At 44.8% G+C, this 23,457-nt stretch overlaps 1 protein-coding gene across 2 annotated transcripts in view; it reads right to left on the bottom strand.

Annotated features, from left to right (window-relative positions):
* edc3 (enhancer of mRNA decapping 3 homolog (S. cerevisiae)) overlaps window positions 1–23,457 on the bottom strand; it is a 106,421-nt gene that overhangs the window by 13,941 nt on the left and 69,023 nt on the right. For both annotated transcript variants that reach the window (XM_038784088.1, XM_038784089.1), the window contains one exon: window positions 5,895–6,048. In XM_038784088.1, coding sequence (XP_038640016.1) covers window positions 5,895–6,048 — 154 coding nt within the window. The remainder of the gene's footprint in view (window positions 1–5,894; window positions 6,049–23,457) is intronic.

The raw sequence follows: 23,457 nt of genomic DNA, 5'->3' as shown, positions 1-23,457 counted from the left end.
TACATGCAGGTAAGGGCGTTTGTCAGGCGGCAGGTGGCGGAGTTCCCTCTGTTGCCGCCGCGTGGGGTCCAGGACGGTGCTCTCGGGGGTGTGGGTTGGAGAGGAGAGGATCTCGGCAACGTACCAAGTGATGCAGGAGGTAGACAAAGCCTCGGTGGAGGAGCTGACGGGTAAATGGGAGGAGGAGCTGGGTTAGGAGATTGAGGAGGGGACGTGGGCGAACACCCTAGGAAGGGTGAACTCCTCCTCTTCTTGTGCGAGGCTTAGCCTCATATAGTTTAAGGTGCTGCATAGGGCTCACATGACCGGGACAAGGATGAGCCGGTTCTTTGGGAGTGAGGACAGGTGTATTGGTGCTCGGGGATCCCAGCAAACCATGCCCATATGTTCTGGGCATGCCCAGCGCTGGGGGAATTTTGGAAGGGCGTAGCATGGACTGTGTCGAGGGTGGTAGGTTCCAGGGTCAAACCGGGCTGGGGGCTCGCAATATTTGGGGTTGCAGAGGAGACGGGAGTGCAGGATGCGAAAGAGGCCGGTGTTCTGGCCTTTGCGTCCCTAGTAGCCCGGCGGAGGATTCTTCTTCAGTGGAAGGATGCGAGGTCCCCAAGCGTGAAAAATGAAATGAAATGAAAATCGCTTATTGTCACGAGTAGGCTTCAATGAAGTTACTGTGAAAAGCCCCTAGTCGCCACATTCCGGCGCCTGTCTGGGGAGGCTGGTACGGGAATCGAACCGTGCTGCTGGCCTGCTTTAAAAGCCAGCGATTTAGCTGAGTGAGCTAAACCAGCCCCTAGAACAGATACTGCACTTCATCTGAGCCAAAAGGCCAAGAAGCGTGGAGGCCTGGATCAACGATATGGCGGGGTTTATTAAATTGGAGAGGGTGAAATTTGCCCTAAGGGTATCAGTGCAGGGGTTCTTCAGGAGGTGGCAACCATTCCTGGATTTCCTGGCAGAACGGTAGAAATAAGGCCGGCGGCAGCAGCAACCCAGGGGGGAGGGGGGTGCTGTCCCTTTGTTTTGGGCTGAAGGGACGTGTATATTTGTTTTTTGCTAATGTCGGGCGTTAATTTATTTCTTATTTTTTGTATACGGGGGGGGGGGGGGTTGTTCTTTCTGTTCTTAGTATTTTCTGTTATTGATATTTTGTGAAAACTTGAATTAAAAAATTTATTTGTTTTTAAAGTCTGGTTCACTAATGCCCCTTTAAGGAAGGAAATTGGCCATCTTTACCTGGTCTGGCCTACACGTGACTCCATATCCGCAGGAATGTGCTTGACTTTTAACTTCCCTCAAATGCAAGGTACTCAGTTCAAGGGCAAATAGGGATGGGCAACAAATGCTGGCCTTGCCAGAGGCACCCACATCCCATGAAAGAAAAATTATGTACGGCAACCGATGAAAAACCGTCAACAGAGCAAATAATTTTTTAGGGATAAAGTAATTGTTTGGGCACCCACCACGCAACCCAATTGTCTTCCATACTTTCTCCTCATTCCTGGTGCAGTGTGGGACAGCAGGAACTGGCAACCTTCATTATCCTGCCCAGCTGACTATTATGCCTTCCCCAAACTTATATGCAAGTGCTAAAAAAATCCACCATGGTGTGTGGTTTTAGATGCCGCCATAATGGAATGGGAATTTTAAGTTCTTTTATCAGTTTAAATGCTATCTTGACAAAATGCTTTCGATTTTAAAAAACAATGGGTGCGAAAGGTGGCTGCACACTGTTTTCCCCAGTGCAGCGTCGTCATACAGACCAAAGTCCAAGTTTCATCCCATAGCCCGTTTAAGGTGGCAACAACACGGCAGCAGGGAGAAGGAATGCCAGCAGTTGTGCCCATGCTACTGTTATCCAGCATGTCCTGTGAGAAATTATCTGAATGTTGAGGTATTTCAGGATCGGTCTAGACTACACGTCTTCCATGCTTTTCCAAGCCATCTACGTGGGCAGGGCACGGCTGGGGTGCACACACGGTGAAAAACATTGGGTCCCAGGGGCTAGGGAACCCAGCTCGATGTCGTAAACAGAGCTTCTCGTCATTCGCATTTAGTAAGGGGCGGGACGGTAGCACAGTGGCTAGCACCGTTGGGTCACAGCGCCGGGGTCCTGGGTGCGATTCCCGATTGCGTCACTCTCTGAGCGGAGTCTGCATGATCTCCCCGTGTCTGCGTGGGTTTCGTCCGGGTGCTCCGGTTTCCTCCCACAAGTCCCGAAAGACGTGCTGTTGGGTGAATTGAACATTCTGAATTCTCCCTCAGTGTACCCGAACAGGCGCTGGGGTGTGGCGACTAGGGGATTGTCACAGTAGCATCATTGCAGTGTTAATGGAAGCCTACTGGTGACACGAATAAATGTTATTATTAATAAACCTTTACGGTCATCTCAAAAAAAAAACTGATGTTGGGCTGAGAATAACGGTTATTTAAAGCGGGTCTGTCAGTCTCATGACAATTTGACGGAACTGTGTCGCTGGTCCTAATCGGGATTCTAATTGTTCTTTTGTAAAGCCACCAGTAGACTGCAAAGCTGGCCAAACGTCAGCTGCAGTATGACCGCGCATTTTTTCTTGAAAAATGGCAGTCAATTCCCTGTAATCTTAGAACCAAATGGGTGTGGTGTGGACTGGACAGGAGATCCTTTGGGCCTCCAATTTCACCATCTCTCCAGTCAAGGGACGGCACGGTAGCACAGTGGTTAGCACTGTTGCTTCACAGCACCAGGGTCCTGGGTTCGATTCCCGCTTGCGTCACGGTCTGTGCGGAGTCTGCATGATCTCTCCACGATGCCCGAAACTGCTTCACAGCCAATTAAATTCTTGAGTTGCAGTCATTGGTATAATGTGGGCAATTTTATCAAATGACGGAGCAGTAGGCTCAAGAGGCCAAATGGTACACTCCTGCTTTTAATATGTATGTTTGTTTGTTGTTCTGGGATGGACGAGATCAACCAGGTGAGGTGGCCTTTGTCATCCAAAATTATCTTGCGAACAAGAGAGTGGAGTTCTGTTTATTTTGCTGCTCATGAAAGTTTCCTGAGAGAGAGAGCTTTGTGGGGTGAGGTAGCCAGGACAGATATGCATAAGGGGCTCATCGTGAATCAGTATCCTATTTCACACTGCACAGGTTTCTTTTCCATGAACTTCAACCTTGTCCTTTTGCCTACTTAGTGATTAACCCACTCACGCTTGGTGATTTTGTGGAGTTTGAGGTCTTTGAAATATGTGATAAAGTGTGCTGCACAATAGATCTTGAAAATATATTGTAATATATAACACAGAGTGTTCTGACTCAGGAAGGAGAATCTTCCTCTACTTCTATAGAATGGAAAATACAGTGTGGTTTGTCTGGGTTGCAATTTTACGTGGTTCCCCCAAATATGAATTTACTGTCACTATGTCTATACGGAGTCATGTGTAGAACTTGTTAATGAGGGCAGAGGTGGTCACTGAAATCAGGGTCATCGTCTGCAGTGAGACAAGTAACTAATGGAATATTTTCCTGTCAAATTAACAATATTGCATGATGCTGTTGAAATACGTATTCTGGTTCGTTTAGTCGTCATCAATCGGGTGCACACAAACTGCATTATATTGTTGCTGCTCTTGACATTAGTAATAAAAATCTTTATTTAATAATCATCCTTATTAGCGTCACAAGTAGGCTTACATTAACACTGCAATGAAACCCACGCAGGCACAGGGAGAATGTGCAGACTCTGCACAGACAGTGATCCAAGCCGGGAATCGAACCCGGTTCCCTGGCGCTGTGCTAGCCACTGTGCTGCCCTGATGTTAATGACCAATGCTGCATATACAATTGGACGATATTTGTAACAGATGCCAACAATGGGTGTTACCCGGGTCTTCCTGTGGTGATTTGATGAATTGATTGGAGAATTTTGAAAGGGGGGGGGGGGGGGGGGGGGGGGGGAGGAACATAACATCTGATGGAAGGGGAGGGTTTGGGCGGTGAGAGGGAGCGGAGGAATAAGTGGCTCTGAAACAGGAGAAGCACTGGGGCCCGCAATTTCTCTCCGTGGTCTGGGGGGTTGAGGCACCTGAGCATTTTCACCAGTCATGGAACAAACCATACCCCTGCTGGAATTAGAAAATGGGACTGGGCATAAAAAAAGGCAGCAGTCACTGGTGTCTCTCAGCCATTTGATAAACTAAACATGGCACCAGTTGCTTGTTAGAACTATAGTCATAACCAGGGCCCTGACTTAATGCTGAGTGAATGGGTCAAGGGTCAAAAGTATTACACAGGATTCTGGGAGCTTGCGTCTTAACATATGTCTAATTTTTTTCTGTGCAAGTCAGTGGTTTCAAACATTTCTCGCGAGCAGGAGTTACTTTTTCCTAAAATAACAGACTTGAGCCAGTTCTGAAGTGTGCTGATGAATAAAAGATTGTATCTGTGGACTCTGAAAGTTCAAACATTTGAGAAATGTTCCAAGAATGTCCAGAGTCTCAAGAAAGGATGTAATGTTACTGAGCACAATGAGGGGGCCCTCTGTGTACAAATGCACAATGTGTGGGCCAAACACTACGACAGGAAAAAAAAAAGTCTGGTCTCCATACTGCCCCCCCCAAAAAACAAAATCATCATTAACTGGCAGGAACTCACAATACTTGGAATTCTGATTTAAGTTCCACACCCAAGAAGGAAATTGTCCGTTAAAATATCCTGCACCATATGTATCTATTTCCTCAGTTCTAGCCCCAGCAGACATCAAGTCACAATTTGAAATTAATATTTGCTAGTGCCAGCTCATGCCCTGCATGGACGAAGAAAACAGCATGACCAACATTCAGCATCACGTTTACCATTGGGATCAGCATGGGACTTTGTTGCTTTTGTACTGGGTTTGATTAAGTTAGTGCAGCGTGGCTTCTTGTGTGCTTCAGTGCTACTTGCTTATGCTCTCACGGTTCAACCATTATTTGAGTTAAGATATGCCGAGTTTGTACACTTGGGACCAGCCGAACAAGAATTTTTTAATTTATTTTTTATTTATCCTTTCATTGGATGTGGGTGTCTCTGGAAGGATGAGCATTTGTTCCCCATCCCTGATTGCCCATGAACGGAGTAGCTTGCCAGGCCATTTCAGAGGGCAGTTAAGAGTCAAGATTACTGTCGGTCTGGAGTCACATATAGGCCAGATATATGCTGATGTGCTAGTGTTACAAGCAAGTCTCACACCACCAGCAGGAGCCACAGCGTAGACCTCCAAACTCCACTGACGCATCATTATCTTCACGGTGTTTGTGCCTCTGCATATTGCAGGCATTCAATGTTAACATTTCACATGACTTATTTTTCTGTTCTTTCTCCTGACGTGAACGGGCGACCATTTTGTGCCACGGTCACTGCTCAAATCCACTCTATTCATACAACATCGGTGCTTCATGGTTAAGCTAGCTGGAAAAAAGTTACAGTGAGCAGCAAAGTTTCAAACTAGAACAAACAATTGCTGACTGGGGAATTCTCCAGACTGAAACACTAACTTCCATCTGAGTGAATGAAGGTGTTCCATCGGTGCACAGATGGGGCATTGGTGATACTAAAGAAGGGCTTTCATGTAATGGGGGAGTGGGGGGATAGAATTACTTTCCACTGGAAGTATCCCATCTTTGGCTTTCCTTCTCTTCCAAAGGACTTTGGATATCACAAGTGTCTTTAGTTACTGCAAACAAATTCCCATTAGGTGAGGACCCACAGCAGACAAGCCATCCACCCCTAAAATCACTCCTGTCACACGGGAAAGAAAGCTGCCACTGAATACCATGAAAATCTGTCACAGAGAGAAACTGGCTAGATTGAAGATGAATCAGTGTGCATTTTCGTTTAAATAGAAGGACAATAGGTGATGCACATAAGCCCAGAAGTACCTGTTAGGTCCGCCAAGCAGTGTTAGCGTCATTTGGCTGGCGCACACTCCCGTCATTTCCAGTCTGCGCTCCAAGGACAAGCCGTGCCTTTCAGCGGTTGCCAGTAACCTCTTGTGTAAGTCATACGAAATACTCGGGACAACCAATCCCGAATCTGTAAGGCAAGTATACACAGTTTCATTGTAAGCGGTGGACAATGTTAAGGAGCCAGCTTAATATATTATTTCTGTCCTGTAAACATTCTGACTGACATTAGAAAATACGGAGATCAAATCACACCCCAGCAGTTTGGAAATGTGAATTTTCCTTCTAAAAGATTAATAAATGTGAAATGGCAAATAGTCATTAAAAACCTAACTGCTCCACCAATAAACTTGAGTATGGAAATCTGCTGGCAGAGTCCACAAGTATCCACACACACTTAATTCTCTTAATATTATGTCCATCGGATCAAAATTATCTTGTTAACCAATCTTCCACATGCTTGTTGTGCTAATCTGAATTATTTTCGAAATTGAAGGAGCAATTTTGCGTAGCCAATCCACCTAACCTGCACACCTTTGGGTTGTGGGGGTGAAACCCATGCAGACACGGGGAGAATGTGTAAACTCCACACAGACAATGACCCGGGGCCAGGATCGAACCCCGTCCTCAGCGTCATCGGCAGCAGTGCTAATCACTGCGCCACTGTGCCGCCCAGCTGATCTGAATTTTGTTTTAAAGTTGCAAGTGACTTATATTGGAGCAAGGCACTATGATTCAGAGCATTTCTCATTTGTCTCCAACTTCACTTACACCTCAAGCCAAGATTTTTTAAATGTAAATTTAGAGTACCCAATTCATTGTTTCCAATTAAGGGTCAATTTAGTGTGGCCAATCCACCTAGCCTGCACATCTTTGGGTTGTGGGGGTGAAATCCACGCAGACACGAGGAGAAAGGAGGGGCTAGTTTAGCTCACCGGGCTAAATCGCTGGCTTGTAAAGCAGACCAAGCAGGCCAGCAGCACGGTTCGATTCCCGTACTAGCCTCCCCGAACAGGCGCCGGAATGTGGCGACTAGGGGCTTTTCACAGTAACTTCATTGAAGCCTACTCGTGACAGTAAGCGATTTTCATTTTAATTTTTAATTTTCAATGTGCAAACTCAATGCAGATAGTGACCCAGAGCTGGGCTCAAACCTGGGATCTCGGCGCCATGAGGCTACAGGGCTAACCCACTGTGCCACCGTGCTGCCCTTACCTGAGGCCAAGATACCTATCAACAATCAAACAGTTAACCATTGTGTTCACTTCAGTGACAATAGAGTAGCATCTGATAAACCCAGGGGCACCATTCCATTGCACTGTTGCATTGACGCAGAGATTAAAGTGGCCCTAACTGGTGTGGGATATTGATTACTGGAACACTTTGTGGTATGCAAAATTAACTGGACATGGTCAAGTCTAAAACGGATGGGCTAATCAAAAGCCAGTTTACGGAAAGCAGCCATTCAATGTTTATCTTATCCAGGACTGTTAAGATACAGTGAGTGTTCAGTACAATTAATTCCTGCCCAGATGCACCACGTGTGGAGGTAATCGGGGGGGGGGGGGGGAACCACTATTTCCACACATAAGACACTCACAGACTGACACGCATAGGCACACATATGAAGTAAATATATACAGAATAAATCAATAATTTTCACGGCAATTATGATTGCAATGATGAAAACAAACGCTGGACTTTTAAGTGCCTCACCTGAAACTATAGCAGTCCCAAGAACAGCTGCTTGCAATGAAAACTAGGCATATTGTTTCAGAATGCAGAAAAGTTGCTTATATAATTGTAAAACTGACTGAGTCACTGGGGAATCCTGGCAATTTAAATTGAAGCCAAATGTAGCACAAACCAAGCATATAAGCTGCAAGTACTGAAAGGAAAAAGCATCAAGCTTTTTTGCAGAATTAGGTTGTCAAAACCTTCTGTCTACCTCATGATATCGAGACCGAGGTCCATGCCCCTGGCTTGTGTTTGTCGAAATACAAACTATCCTGCCACAGTGGAAAGATGGAGAAAGTAAAATGGCCTGGCATCCAGTAACAAAGCATTTGAGAAAAAGAGAAACAGGTGATGCAATGCCACAGACAGGGTTCCTGTCTATTCCAATCCTCACAGATATCCAAACACGACCCAAGTGTCCAGAGAGATTGCCAAACAAAAACCACGAGCTGCACCAAAAAGATGTCAGGAAAATTAATGAATCAAGAGGGACATTTTTATGAGGTAGCTGATGTTGAAGCAAGTCTCCAGCCAGAACCTTTGGCTGGAGAGAAGAGTGATTGCTTCACGGACTGACTTGCGAGGAAATCAGAAATTCCTACAGGAATTGGAAGGAATTAAAATTTTTAGAAAAAGCACGATGTTGGAATGCATTACTGAAAGACATCCAATCTTGAACTGCTTCACAGTGGTGCCCTGTTCGTGGGGACTACAGCCCCCAATAACGATTTGTAGTGCGTCAGCATCGCTTTCTGGAGCACAAGATTCAATGTTAAACTTTATTGGTTGTGTCAGCCCAGCTTCTAACCATGTTCCACAATGACAGTAATTTGCTGTGCTAAATTAAAAAGCATATAAAGTAAAAATGCTTAATTTTCCACACCAATCACTCCAGTTTCTTCTTACAAAATGGGGATCGAGGTGGTGACCATATACTGATGCTTTTAAGAAAATTACATTCCACAAAATACTCAAAACCATTAAATAAAAAGGGTGTCAGATTCCAAAAACCGGTATATGAGACTTTTGGATCATTGGAGTAGTTGAAATAGGTCAAGAAAGTCGAGGTTCAAACTCCAGCCTCACAGCTCACATCACTTGCTTGCCTTTCATGGACATCTTTAATTCCAACTTCGGGGGAGATGGCGGTGAGGTGGTAACTTCACTGAACGAGTAATCCAGAGGCCTAGGCTAATGCTCTGGGGGCATGGGTTCAAATCCCACCACGGCAGCTGGTGGAATTCAATTTCGATGAATGAAAAACCACGACGGTAAAGCTAGTCTCAGTAATGACGACCATGAAACTCTCGATTTGTTGTATCTGGTTCACCGATTCCCTTTAGGAGAGGAAATCCGCCATCCTTATGTGGTCTGGCTCACACGCGATTCCAGATCCAGAACAATGTGGCTGACTCTCAACTCCCTCTGCAATGGCCTCGCAAGTTCAAAGGGAATTAGACATGGGCAGAAAATGGCACGGATATTTGGAATGACCGGCCGTTCTCTGTGCTGGCTGATCTTCTGGGTGAAGATCTAACCAAAAACATCCATCTCCTTCCCCATGTCAAATGAAAGATAGCATGGAGTTGGGACGATAATTATATAGATATGTCTCCGATACAAATGTCATGTGCTTGTCGTAGCTTTATGTAGTCTTTTGAAAGAATTTAGAATTTACAGTGCAAAAGGAGGCCATTCGGCCCATCGAGTCTGCACCGGCTCTTGGAAAGAGCACTCTACCCAACCCCACATCTCCACCCAATCCCCATAACCCCGTAACCCCAACCAACACAAATGGCAATTTTGGACATCATGGGGCAATTTATCATGGCCAATCCACCTAACCTGCACATCTTTGGACTGTGGGAGGAAACTGGAGCACCCGGAGGAAACCCACGCAGACATGGGGAGAACGTGCAGACTCCGCACAGACAGTGACCCAAGCCGGGAATCAAACCTGGGACCCTGGAGTTGTGAAGCAATTGTGCTAACCACTGTGCTACCGTGCTGCAGTGAAGTTTACAAGGTTAAATGCTTAAATTATTTTCACTATGCGGTGTAAAGTCTTGGTATGTGTGATGAATGGAGGATTTTAAGAATAGCGGCGTCTAAATATTGGGACAATTTAAAGGTTATGAGTCATGGGGTTATAGCATGTTTGACCGCAGTGATATTTCCAAATTGGATTTTGTTTTGTAAAGGCCTGGGTGCTTCTCGGAGCCAGACGGTGAAACTGACCAAAGGAACATGGTTTTTCAGTCTGAGCTAATGCATTGTGGTTTGACTGGGGAAAGTCCCTGGGGAGTTAACGTACTTTCAGCCTGCAAAGTTAATTGCTTTTCAGCTTGGGCAGGTGACATCATTGTTGGGTGGAGCCAAAGAATGCAGAGAGTCAGATTTGGAGAAGGCTTTAGCGAGAGAAACTGTGAAGTCTGATCTGTCTGACACCGAGTCCACAATTCTCTCACAGTAGAATCATTACAAAAGAGTAGTAATATTTAAAGTAGATCAGTCTAGTCTGGGGACAAGGAAGAAGCTGAAACACGCCAGGTGTACCAGCTTTTTGAAGACATTCAGCCAGAGTCTGAAAGGGTTCTAGCATGAGACAAATCTGTTTTATAAAGCAAGTATTACTCAATGCCATGTTGATTTTAAGATTGATTCAGCAAGTCGGTCGGTTTCCTTTCTGGTTGTTTGATGGGAAATTGAGTAGTAGTCTTTAAGGGGTAATTGCAAGCTATTTTTTTCCGAGTGTAAAGTTAAACAGTTTAATATTGCCTTCATTAAGTTTTGCTTTAAAAGTAACATCCTATTTCTTCACGCAATCACTTCTGGAGCGAATCATTCTTCCGCACAATCTGTCAAATAAACTAAAATATTGGGATTTCTGTCCAGTATCCTAGCCACTGTTGGGGTTTGGTCTGGGATCATAATATATGAGAGTTACTTTTTTTTTAAAAATCCTTTACCCAACCTATGATTTTCTGCCAGATTCCTGTCACTCTCCCGAATGTGTTGATTTCACGCGGAGGTACAATTTCACAGGCACATGGTTCTCTCTAGTGTATGACGTGGGTAACAAGTGTTTAATCTGCAAATCTAGACAACATGCTGGCAGGTTATTCAGTGGCGGGAGAGAGAGAGAGAAAAAGAGGGGCATCACAGCATACACAATCCCGTCCTTAACCCAACTGAACCCAAGTCGACTTGCACCGAGGGTTATTCAATGGTGACCAGAGGTGGCAACTCTAAGCTGATCCCCCTCACTCGTGCAGGCTACAACTGCAACGCCCTCTACTGTTGCCTCACTCAATACCAAGAATTGGACCTTCCTGGTCTGTTAAGCTTAGTCACTCCGTGATTAACTGGGTAGGCTGGAACTTACGGATTTCACCTGTACTCATAACCAATAATCATTAATACCTGAAAAGGCTTTTGAAGAACTTCTTAATGATCGTGCTTTGATGTAACAGCCAACAGTCCGATCCTATTAAGTTCCTATCAAGTGACACTAATGCACCCTTTCACTAACCAACACCGTATCTTTTCTTTCTCTCTGGACACACTTTGCCATGGCAACTGTACCTTTGCAGCAGGTCCAGTATTTACACAAGGACACCAAGAGATAATAGCACTCACTTAAAGAGTACTAAGCCTTTAGGGACCAAAACAATCCGATGGCTCCCAACACACTACTTAAAAAGAACAAAAATGTGGCCATCAGTCAGGTGAGTTTATGTTCTTTGCCGCAGCCTGCTTGCACGCCACTGGAGAAATTTTGAACGGGTAGCTCAGACTCAGCACATACCAATTACATAGCAACAAAATGAGAAGAATGAGGAAACTGCTACTGTTTATTTAAGCTTAAAATACACAGTTTTGTAAACTTATGGGTTGCCAAGAAACAGTGCTACTTAACACGCAACATCAGTTGGCACATATGCTTTCCCTTGAGAAAAAGTAAAACATATTTCTGAAGGCTTCTATCACACAAATATTAGTAACTCGCCCATGACTTGAGATGGTTGCAACCAACCATGTAACACAGTAGCACTCGGAACTCAAATCCGTTTTTCCAAAGTTTTCTACTGGCCCTGGAATCCTCCGGAGAGTCTCCCTCTCGACACGTGCACAAGTCTCAGAAAGCAATTGAAAGTGCGACAAACTCTGAAGTAAAACGGGTGTTCTTTATGTCCAACAAAGCCTGGGGGGGGGGGGGGGGGGGGAATCACTCCTCTCCCATCTCTGCAAACCTGGAATAACCTACAACAAACAAATTATAACCTGCAGGTCACAACGCAAAAAGCCTGTATTACGATTTGCGAGTGGGCTAATGTATGCCTGATGATTTTTCAGATTCCGGGTGCTGCCAAAGATTCTTTTGCGCCAGTTTGGAGATCAATGTCCATTTTTGAGGTAATCAATCTGAAATGTTTCTCTCACACAGATGCTGCCTCCCCTGCCAGATGTTCTTCAGCTTTCTTTGCTCTTATTTCAGATTTCCAGCAATCGCAGTATTTTTGCTTCTGTATTCATTTTTTACCCCCCTCTGCTGTTTAAGGATAGCCAGGTCTGGGAATATAACAGTCCACATATGGTGCACGCACATTTAACGGTGGTTAGTGCATCTGTCTTCTCAAGTACACATTGCACTACCTTATAATATTAAAATCAGCAACAACAAAAAATGATGGGGTTAACCAGCAACAGTGTAATATATTGTTTAGATCTTGACACAGCCTCTTTGCAGGCTACGATAAATGGATGCCGGCCAGACATTAAACAAAGCAACCTCGCCACAACAAATTGTATGTGCCTTTAGGAGCATGGAGTAAAACAATGCCTATGCTGTTGAATGGATCAAAAGTTTCTCTCACACACACACACACACACACACACACACACACACAAACACAAACACAAAGAAATCCCAACTGCACTAGGCAAAATCGTGACATGCAACACAGTGCATCGCAGCAACTGATCAACCGCCTGAAGTACTGCATCGCAGCAAACAAAATTAATCAGCTGAAAATGTGCATTTCCTGAATCGGAACATCTCATTAATGAAGGGGAACTGGCATTTAAATGCAACAGCAGGGGCTATTGCAAGTGGAATTCCATTGGAAACTGAAAGTCCCACTCTCCATTTGCATTGCAGTGCAGGCAAAAAGAACACTTTTACATTTGCACAGCGCCTCTTACAGCTCAGGATGCCCCCAAGGTGCTTTACAGCCAATGAAGTACATTGACCCACAACAACGTTGTAAACTCTGTTGCAATGTAAGAAACACGACAGCCAGATAGCACACACAGCGAGTTACTACAAAGTACATTGTGTATGTTTGTTTTTGTTCCACATTATCGGGAGATAAATACTGGCCAGCCTCACTGACGATCCAGAAGGGATGAAGGCCCTCACCATATTCCATCTGAGGTGGAAGATCTTAAAGGGCCCAACATATGCTTGGGTCCAGACCCACGCCTGGATAGACAGGGGACGTCATTCACACAGATTGGTAGGCAGGGTGCTGCCAAGGGCAGACATGTCCAATGAAAACATCGTGGAACGGAGCAGATCCCACCATTCATAAATATAGAACCAAATTTACGTTACAGGAAGATCAAGCTACATGACTGCAGAAATATACCTCTTCAAGAGACTGTGGCCAGAGCTTGTATATTACTTCCCATTCTCTCAAGAACGAGCGTGCATCCAGGAAATTTGTATGCAGAATCATCCCTTTGCCTCAATGATGGACGTGGTGAGAAGTGTTGGACTCAAGTCCCTTCATGTGAAGGCCATGCCAATCTGTTTCTCGCAGCTCATCGGAGCCTGTCAGCAATGTAGAAGATTGTGCAGGCGCACGATACCTCAGCAGCTGCTCCACCCCCCAGCGTTACTCTGCACAGATTTACCACAGTAAGAAGTCTTACAACACCAGGTTAAAGTCCAACAGGCTTGTTTGGAACCACTAGCTTTCGGAGCGCAGCTCCTTCATCAGGTGAGTCACCTGATGAAGGAGCTGCGCTCTGAAAGCTAGTGATTCCAAACAAACCTGTTGGACTTTAACCTGGTGTTGTAAGACTTCTGACTGTGCCCACCCCAGTCCAACACCAGCATCTCCGCATCAGATTTACCACGGTATTTTTGTTCGGTCTGAGGCACAAAAACAAATCACCAACCGAAAAGCCAAAATGCTTAGGATTAACTGGGACAGATGCCATACAAGTGTAAGATTCTCAGTCAAAATCCTGTACTACTGGCTTCCTAGACCCGTTGTGGAGTGCAGCAGACCTTAAATGGCTACTGGCCGTTTCCTTGTACAAAGAGCAACATCATGAAGGCATTTAAAATTCCAATTCGGCCATGTCCCTTGGAAATCGTGTAAACATTTCAACGGCGCTCATTCCTGATAGAACCAGGACAATTTCCAATTTCTGCTCTCCATACAATTTTATTTTCATTTCCCTTCCAAAGATTCTCAAGTGATGTGCGGAGTCTGCACATTCTCCCCGTGTCTGCGTGGGTTTCCTCCGGGTGCTCGGTTCTCTTCCCACAGTCCAAAGATGTGCAGATTAGGTGGATTGGCGATGCTAAATTGCCCTTAGTGTCCAAAAATGTTAGGTGGGGTTACTGGATAATAGGGATAGGGTGGAGGTGAGGGCTTGGTTAGGGTGTTCTTTCGAAGGGCTGGTTCAGAATCGATGGCCGAATGGCCTCCTTCTGCACTATAAATTCTATGCTGTATCCACTCTATGTAGCGTCCTGCCCAATCAAACAAACCAAGAACTAGTTTGCTGCAATTAAAATCAAAACAAATTTGTTACATTCCGAATTCTAGGCAGATGGCGTTCTACACACAGGGTTCCAAAGGAAGTCCTGCACACGCGGTGCAATGCCATACATACCATGTTGCATTTGTTTATAAAGTGAAGCCGTAAAAGTAAGGCGCAGAGAACTGATTTAGTCGTTCTGCCTTTCATTCACAAAGAAATTTTCAGGAGTTATGCAATTAAGCAACGATTTAAATCACGACGACTGTGCGAAAGAGGGAGGGGGAAATAGAAGACCGTCACCACTTACCGAAATGGAATCATGAACGCAAGAGGAATTGATACAAGACAGTCAGCTTTTGGAAGATCAATGAGCTCCAAGGTTTGCTTTTTCTTGTTTGAAAGCAGTCCTGCTCCCCAGCAGGTAGAACACGACAGCAGCCTGAATCGTGTTTAACCTGTTGGATAAACCAGGGGCTGGTTTAGCACACTGGGCTAAATCGCTGGCTTTTAAAGCAGACCCAGGCAGGCCAACAGCATGGTTCAATTCACATGCCAGCCTCCCCGAACAGGTGCCGGAATGTGGCGACTAGGGGATTTTCACAGTAACATCATTGAAGCCTACTCGTGACAATAAGCGATTTTAATTTTCATTCATAGAATTTACAATGCAGAAGGAGGCCACTCAGCCCATCGAGTCTGCATCGGCTCTTGGAAAAAGCACCCTACCCGAGGTCAACACCTCCACCCTATCCCCATAACCTAGTAACTCCACCCAACACTAAGGGCAATTTTGGACACTAAGGGCAATTTTGGACACTAAGGGCAATTTATCATGGCCAATCCACCTAACCTGCACATCTTTGGACTGTGGGAGGAAACCGGAGCACCCGGAGGAAACCCACGCACACACGGGGAGGACGTGCAGACTCCGCACAGACAGTGACCCAAGCCGGGAATCGAACCTGGGACCCTGGAGCTGTGAAGCAATTGTGGTATCCGCTATGCTACCGTGCTGCCCCTTTCATTTCATATGTTTGTGGTTGGGGTGGGTGAGCCATAGCAATGCAATGGTCTGCAGTCATCTTGCACCTACAGTGTAAGTGCCTCTCAGAACCAGTATGCTCCAGTGGGGCCAGAAGCATAGGAAGGACCAGAATGTGAGCAATTATGTACTCCTGCAGTACCTGTCGGATAGCAAGAGGTGGAATGTAAACAGCCTGCATGGGGTGTGGCATGTGCAATTAATTGTTTTAACCTGGCCCTCGTACATTCTGTTGAGGAGTCTCAGAGAATGGTTGCCTCATGCATTCTATTTGCACGTCAGGTCACAGACAAGGCCTCGTCCAACATTCAGCAAAAATCACAGATGACCAAAATGCCTACATTAGCTGGGGAGAACCTTCCCACTGTACAGCAATCCGATAATGAAGCAAGGCTGCTCGAACAATTTCCTGCTCAGTCCAAAATGGTGTTGCAAAAAAAAAAAAAGAGAATAAAACCTTGCTGGCATTTCACTCATCACCAGAGCCAGAACGAGGACAAGGCTGGTTTGTGCGATGGTTTCCGCTACTGCTTCCCTCAAGAATGGAAAGAAAAACTTGTAAGACGTCCTTCAAGACCTCAGGACATCTCAAGATGTTTTACAGTCAAATAAGTACTTCTGATGTGCAATTATCGTTGTAATTCAGCAAACAACTAAGCACTGCAAGGTCCCACAAACAATAGGGCAATGATCAGATCATCTTTGTTGCTTTAATTCCATGTTAAGCAACGGATAAATGTTGCTCAGGCCTCAAGATTCAAACCCGGGTCTCTGGCGCTGTGAGGCAACAGTGCTAACAACTATGCCACCAATGATGAATGCACCAAACTCTCAGAATCGTGACCAAAGGGCCAAACAAACCAGAGTTATGGACAAAATCCATCACTGCACCGATGGAAGTTCAACCACAACTCAGTGTACACAAAGATTCCTCAACTATCATTAGTTTCCAGCTGTCAAAGGGGCAAAGAGAAGATATAGTGGCAGATGATCCTAAAACGGCTTGGGACAATGGGAGGGGTTAGAAAATAAATCTTTATACAGTATGTTCTCCCACAAACCACTGTTGGGTATACATATTTTCGAGGAAGGATTTAGACAATCGCTTAACAAAGAATGTTCACGGTGGTGAGGAACAAAGAGTGAGATTGTGAAAGAACTACTAGTACAGATCTGATGGACTAAATGGTTCATTTCTGTACTGTAACTTTTCCATGATTACACCGTAAGTGGTGTAAGCTACAGAGCTACGGACTAGGTGCAGGAAGGTGGGATTAGAAAGGGCATCTGGGTGTCCTCGGGCTGGCATGGACAAGATGGGCCTCTTTCTGCGGTAGAAACACTGATCAGTTCTGCAAACTAATTCTTTGATGCTGTCTTAGGTCTTACATCAACAAGAACTGTTGAAGCTGTGCTTCCCCTTCAGCTTTAGATATCCAAATAAAGGTACAATTTAGCTTCCAAGTGAATTGCTGTGATGCAGCAGAAAATACATAAATTCATCTTCACAATCATAAGTCAAAGACCAGAATCAGGCCCCAGTCTGGCAAGTCTACGCTTCGGAGCATATCACCCTGCATCATGTTACCATGGTTGAGCTATGGAAGGGTAATTTGTTTTAAATCATTATTTTAGATGTTTAAAAATGATCTGATTTTATCCGCCGTACTTCCTGTGTGGCAGTTTGGGGCACACTTGGTTGTACTTTTACCTTCGAGTTGGAACTTTGAATGATGTAAGAAATCTGACCCGGCCATCTTTTTTTTTAAATTTAGAGTACCCAATTAATTTTTTCCAATTAAGGGGCAATTTAGCGTGGCCAATCCACCTAGCCTGCACAGCTTTGGTTTGTGGGGGCGAAACCCACGTAAACACAGGGAGAATGTGCAAACTCCACACGGACAGTGACCCAGAGCCGAGATCGAACCTGGGACCTCGGCGATCCGGCCATCTTAATTAACACCCTGTGCACGAATGTTGCTGCACTGCGCGAGTCACTAGTTTTCAGATAGAACATTGAACGGAGGCCCCACAAAGGGAATATTGGAAACTTGCGTGAATAGGTTATGGTCACCTGCTTCAGTAAACATAATCAGTTGCCTTTGCACTCAAGGTTCTCTGCATTAAGAGAACACACAAACTTTTCTGCAAAGACCAACTTCCAAGTCTTAAAATGGTGGTGGGGGCTGTATAACACATTGGGAATGCTCTCCCTAGTATCTTTGGTAAGCTCGCTCTCAGTAATTATTTAGCATTTATACTTCGATATTCTAAGCAATCGATGATACCATAAAATCTGATATATTATCTTTGATAGCACCGCTATATTTAAAGGGGAATAATAAACGTTTGAAGGTTTTGACTTCCACAGCAAGTGAAGTATGGGCACCATTAATATATGCCTATATGGGTCTTTTTCTGATAGGCAGGATGTGACGAGTAGAGTCACGCAGGGTTCTGTGCTGGGGCCTCAACTTTTAACAATTTAGATAAAGACTCAGATATGGGGACCATAAGAAACTTCAGAGAGTCGTAAACACAGCCCCATCCATTACACAAATCTGCTTCCCATCCATTGACTCTATCTACACCTCCCACTGCCTTGGGAAAGCAGGCAGCATAATCAAAGACCACTCCCACCCGGCTGACTCACTCTTCCAACTTTGTCCATTAGGCAGGAGATACTAAAGTCTGAGAACACGCATGAGCAGATTCAAAGACAGCTTCTGCCCCTCTGTTACCAGACTCCTAATCGACCCACTTACGGACTGACCTGATTTAATACTACACTCCTGTATGCTTCACCTGATGCCGGTGTCCATGTATTTACATTGCGTACCTTGTGTTGCCCTTTTATGTATTTTACTTCTATCTTATTTTCATGTACTAATTGATCTGATCGAGTTGTTCGCAGAAAAATACTTTTCAATGTACCTCGGTACACGTGACAATAAACAAATAAATCCGAAACAAACTTTCACATTTTCAAAATTGTTCTCTAGCTGCATCTCAGTCACTAATTGTACTGCGTGCTGGAGATGGTCTACCATTTAAAAATAATTAAACTCCTTGTTTAATTAATTAAATGATTTGCAGATGACACAAAGGTAGGTAGGAAAGTGTGCTGTGAAGAGGAAATGAGGTTGCAGGTGGATATAGATGGGTTGGGTGTGGAGGCAAAAGTCTGGCAGATGTAGGGAAATGTGAAGTTGCTCACTTTGGCATGAAGAATTAAAAAAACAGCACTTATCAGGTGCAGAGTTCAGCTGGTTCCTTTGTGCAGTCTTCATTTTGTGAGAACAGAAATTCCAACCTCTCACATGAAGGTGGTCATGAAGGGCACTAGCAACAAAATACTAATTTTACTCAGTACTGGATACTCCTGGGAGATGCTATTCCAGAATGCTGACAACCTCATGGACTTGTGTGTTTTTAATGTGCTGTCACAGGTCAGGCATAGCAGTTCGGTCTCCTCATTTGGAGCCAGCTGTAAGTTAATACCTGACTCTGGGGTCTCAAATTCAAAGAGACTTTTCACCTACCTCTTCTCTTTGAAAATCTGAACCTACTCTGGAAAGTAGCGACAAAAACTGTTGATCTGCGCAGCCAGGTGGGACTGAATAAGACTTGCCAGTCTATTGGCCGTTCCCAAACTAATACTGTTTTTTTGATGTATCTTAGCAGTGTGGGATACATGTAGTTCTGGTTATGTACTTGCACTTGCCAAACTTTCAATTACATTTGGAAAGTATCTATTTCTTCAGTGTTGAAAGCAATCATCATCCTCTCCTTTCAACTTGAGGTTCAGTTAATTTAGAATTGAAATGATGTCTACAAGACATAGTTAGCATCCGATTATCATTACCAAACAAATCAGCCAGGGAGGGTTGTTTTTCAAGGAAGGAAACATGGATTTCATACCTCAGTTCGTAAACTCTGCCAAGCATCCAACCCCTTGACAACTAACGTGTCTCTTTGCAGAACAGTGTGAGCGAGTGAGTGCTCGGCCCCATATCAGAACACCGAGTCTCAAAATGCCCGATATCGAATGCGCTGCGTTTAATGAAATTCAAGACGTTCACAATTCCTGTCAATACCATTTCAAGATTGGATGGAATTCCTTGATGCCAATGCCTCACAGTGAATAAAGCAATGATTCTAAACAATGTCATGACCAGCTACTTCCTTAATCATTATTATAACTCTGCTGTTTTTCCCAGTCACGTTGCCCGGCCCATCGCTTGGGATTCCTCTGCAATTAACCCAGTTGAGCATGCACTTTCCAACCACGTAACTATTCAATGCTTCAAAGCTCTGTGCACAAGTCATGCTGTTTGGTAATATTAAGTAGCACAACAAATTCATTGCGCCAAACATACCAAGCGTAAACTAGGCAGGCTGCACAAACGGAAAAGTCTGCACTTTCATCTAGTTGTATTGCTGACTCTAAACTAGAAATAACCTCTACTTCGAAATACTCAGCAATATCACAAATTCAGCGAGCCAATGTCATCATGAAGCGGGGATGCATTTCAGATTTTCAGCTGGCCTCTCATCTAGGACCATGCGATCCATGTCTAATGCTGCAGGAATTAACCTCTCTGCTGGTGTGGGGCATTTTCTCTTCAGCTATGTGGTAAGCTACCATGTAAGAGGCTAACTGTGTTTTGTCATTCAGTTTTATATTTCTGCAAGAACCTCGGCTGATGATTTCAGTTCTCCCTGCAGCCTTTGAAAAAAAATCAAGTGGTTTGTTCTCCAGCTCCCCATGTTTAGCCTTTAGATGCCTTTGCAGTTTTGAGGGTTTTAAACTCTCATTCGCCAGCACTTCCCTGCACATTACACACATGGGCTTGCCATCCTGATTTAAATTGGCACAATTAACAAAACCGTACCTCAATAAATAATTTTTTACTGCTTTGTTCTGATTTAATTTTCTTTTTTGTACATTGATGACCGGAGGCCCTGGGGCTCTGAATACTAACAGATCAAATACTCGCAGGGCTCTGTTGGGCCGTGGACTCTCCAGTGCAGTGCTCTCCAGCAGATTCTGACGTGAGATCCCATCCAGTAGGTGCACTGCCTATTTGTGTCTCTGGCTGTCTCTTTCTTGTAATAAAACGATCCATGTTCACAGCCCTCTTGCACCGAAAGCACATACATACAGGGCACATGGCGGCAAGTGTACGTGCAGGGCATGCTTACCTGCTCACACGATCAAAGGACTGCGTGGCTGATTATGCAGCAGGTCTAATTTTAAATGCCATTAGTAGCCAATGGGCGTAGCGAGGAGAAATTCTTCTTTCGGAACACCGCGACCCTTCCGACACCCACCCACTGGTCGTGACCTACACTTTGAAAAAGCCTGATTTAAATGGAGAACAGCTGCAGAATTCCGAGGTGCAGAGGGATCTAGGTGTTCTAGCGCACGAGTCACAAAAAGATAGTATGCGGGTACAGCAAGTAATTAGGCGGCTAATGGAATGCTGTCCTTTATTACAGTAGGAATTGAATATAAAATTATGTTATGCCTCAGTTAGACATTGGTGAGACCACATACTGTGTGCAGCTTTGGTCTCCTTATTTTAGGAAGGCTAAATGCGTTAGAAGGCCGTTCATAGGAGGTTTGCGAGATCGATGCCTGGAATGAGCGGGTTGTCTTAAGAGGAAAGGTTGGACAGACTGGGCTCGTTTCCACTGGAGTTTAGAAAGAGTGAGGGTTGACTTGATTCAAGTCTATGAGATCCTGAACGGTCTCAACAAGGTGGACGTGGAAAGGGTGTTTCCTCTTTTGGGTGAGTGGAGAACTAGGGGGCACTGTTTTAAAATTAGGAGTCGCCCGTTCAGGACAGAGATGAGGAGATTTCCTTTTTCTGAGGATTGTGCAACTTTGGAACGCGTCAGCAGACGTGAGGTCATTGATTATTTTTAAGATGGAGGTTAGATTGATTTCTTTGCCTCACAAGAATCTACAGTCATCAGGGTAGATGGGAAGGTGGAATTTCAAACATAAACAGATCAGCTATGTTTTTATCAAATATCGGAGTAAACCCAAGAGGCGAATGGCCTACTTCTCCCTCCACAAATACTGCCAGACCTGCTGAGTCTTTCCAGCATTTCTGTTTTTATTACTCAAGTTAACTGATCTCTTGTTACATTCCCAAGAAGCTGGGCACCATCCTGGACAAAGCAACCGCAATCCCATCCACAAATATTCACTCGCCCCACCATCAATGCTTTGGCGACCGTGGGTGCCATCTACCGGGTGCATTTTAGGAACTCACCAGGGGTCCTTTGACAGCACCTTCCATACCCAAGACCGCTACCATCCAGAAAGGCAAGGTCAACAGCCACATGGGGACACCACCACCCGCAAATTACGCTCCAAGCCACTCGCCATCCTGACTTGGAAATATATTGCCGTTCCTTCACTGTCGCTGGATCAAAATCCTGCAACTCCCTCCCTAACAGCACTGTGGGTGTACTTGCACCACTCGACTGCAGCGGTTCAAGAAGGCAGCGCACCACCACCTTGTCAAGAGGCAGTAGGAATGGGCAATAAATGCTGGCCCAGCCAGCAACGCCCACGTCCCGTGAATAAATAAAATAAGATAATATTATCGGCTTGCACTTATCAAGAGTTAATGATTTTTCCACTCCCTTGGTCAAAAGGCTAAGTGATTACAAGGAGATCAATCTTCAAATTATAATGCAATTAATACACGGATGCCTTCTGTAACTTCCGGTATGGCAGACGACAGTAAATTTAAAACATAATAATATTAACCCAAGTTTATGCCAGTCAAATTGCTAAATATATACCGATAAATGATGCAAAGGAGATTTCCCAAAAGTGTGAGTACTGCAAGGCTATCTCATGAAATCACAGAATGTTTCTGATGTTATCAATGATTTGCCTTACACAGCAAGGATTTTGCGAAATCCACCCTGCAGTAAATATAGAATACGGTGATTAAAGCTGTGGCAAATTCTGTTGAATAAGACACACTTGTCAAATTGGTGCCAAATGCAAAGGATTCCAATGTCGGCAAATTCAATGCACTTTGAAATGTTAGGTTGTTTATCAACATATCCAGAATTTGCAGTATAGGTTGGGATTTACAATGTACCCAGTCAAGTCCATCAACATGTTGTGATCATGACATGCTGCATGGGAACACAACTGCCCCATTTTCTCCTACAAGACACATAACACACACCCCAAATTAGGAATATATTGGTGTTCCTTCATTAAAGCTGGGTCTACGGCCTTAAACTCTCTACCTAACAACACTGTGGTTGTACCTACATCAGGTGGACGGTGAATCACAACCACCTTTCCAGGAATAATTACGGGTGGGCAATAATTTTTTTAAATTAATTTTTACAAGATGGGGGCCTCATTGGCCATTCCTAATTTCCGTCGAGAAGCTGGAGGTGAGCTGCCGTCTTGAGCCGCTGGAGTCCATGTAGTGTACACCCACTGTGCTATTAGGTAGGGAGTTCCAGGGTTTTGATCCAGCGACAGTGAAGGAACTGCAATATATTGCCACGTCGGGATGGTGAGTGACTTGGAGGGGGGACCTCCAGGTGGTGGGGTTCCAAGGTGTCTGCTGCTCTTGTCCTTCTAGATGTTAGTGGTCGTGGGTGTGGAAGGTGCTGCATAAGGAGCCTTGGGTGAGTTACTGCAATGCATCTTGTAGATGGTCCACACTGCTACTGTATGTCGGTGGTAGAGGGAGAGAATGTTTGTGGAAGGGGTGCTAATCAAGTGGACTGCTTTATCCTGGATAATGGCGAGCGTCTTGAGTGCTGTTGGAACTGCACTCATTCAGGCAAGTGGAGTATTCCATCACACTCCTGACTTCTTGGTAGTGGGCAGGCTTTGGGGAGTCAGGAGGGCACTCATTCAGGCAGGCGGAGTATTCCATCACACTCCTGACTTCTTGGTGGTGGGCAGGCTTTGGGGAGTCAGGAGGT

The sequence above is a fragment of the Scyliorhinus canicula genome, chromosome 24, assembly GCF_902713615.1.
Source record: "Scyliorhinus canicula chromosome 24, sScyCan1.1, whole genome shotgun sequence".
Lineage (NCBI taxonomy): Eukaryota > Metazoa > Chordata > Chondrichthyes > Carcharhiniformes > Scyliorhinidae > Scyliorhinus > Scyliorhinus canicula.
The sequence above is the reverse complement of the archived record's forward strand: the minus strand, read 5'-3'. Positions and strand labels throughout refer to the sequence as shown.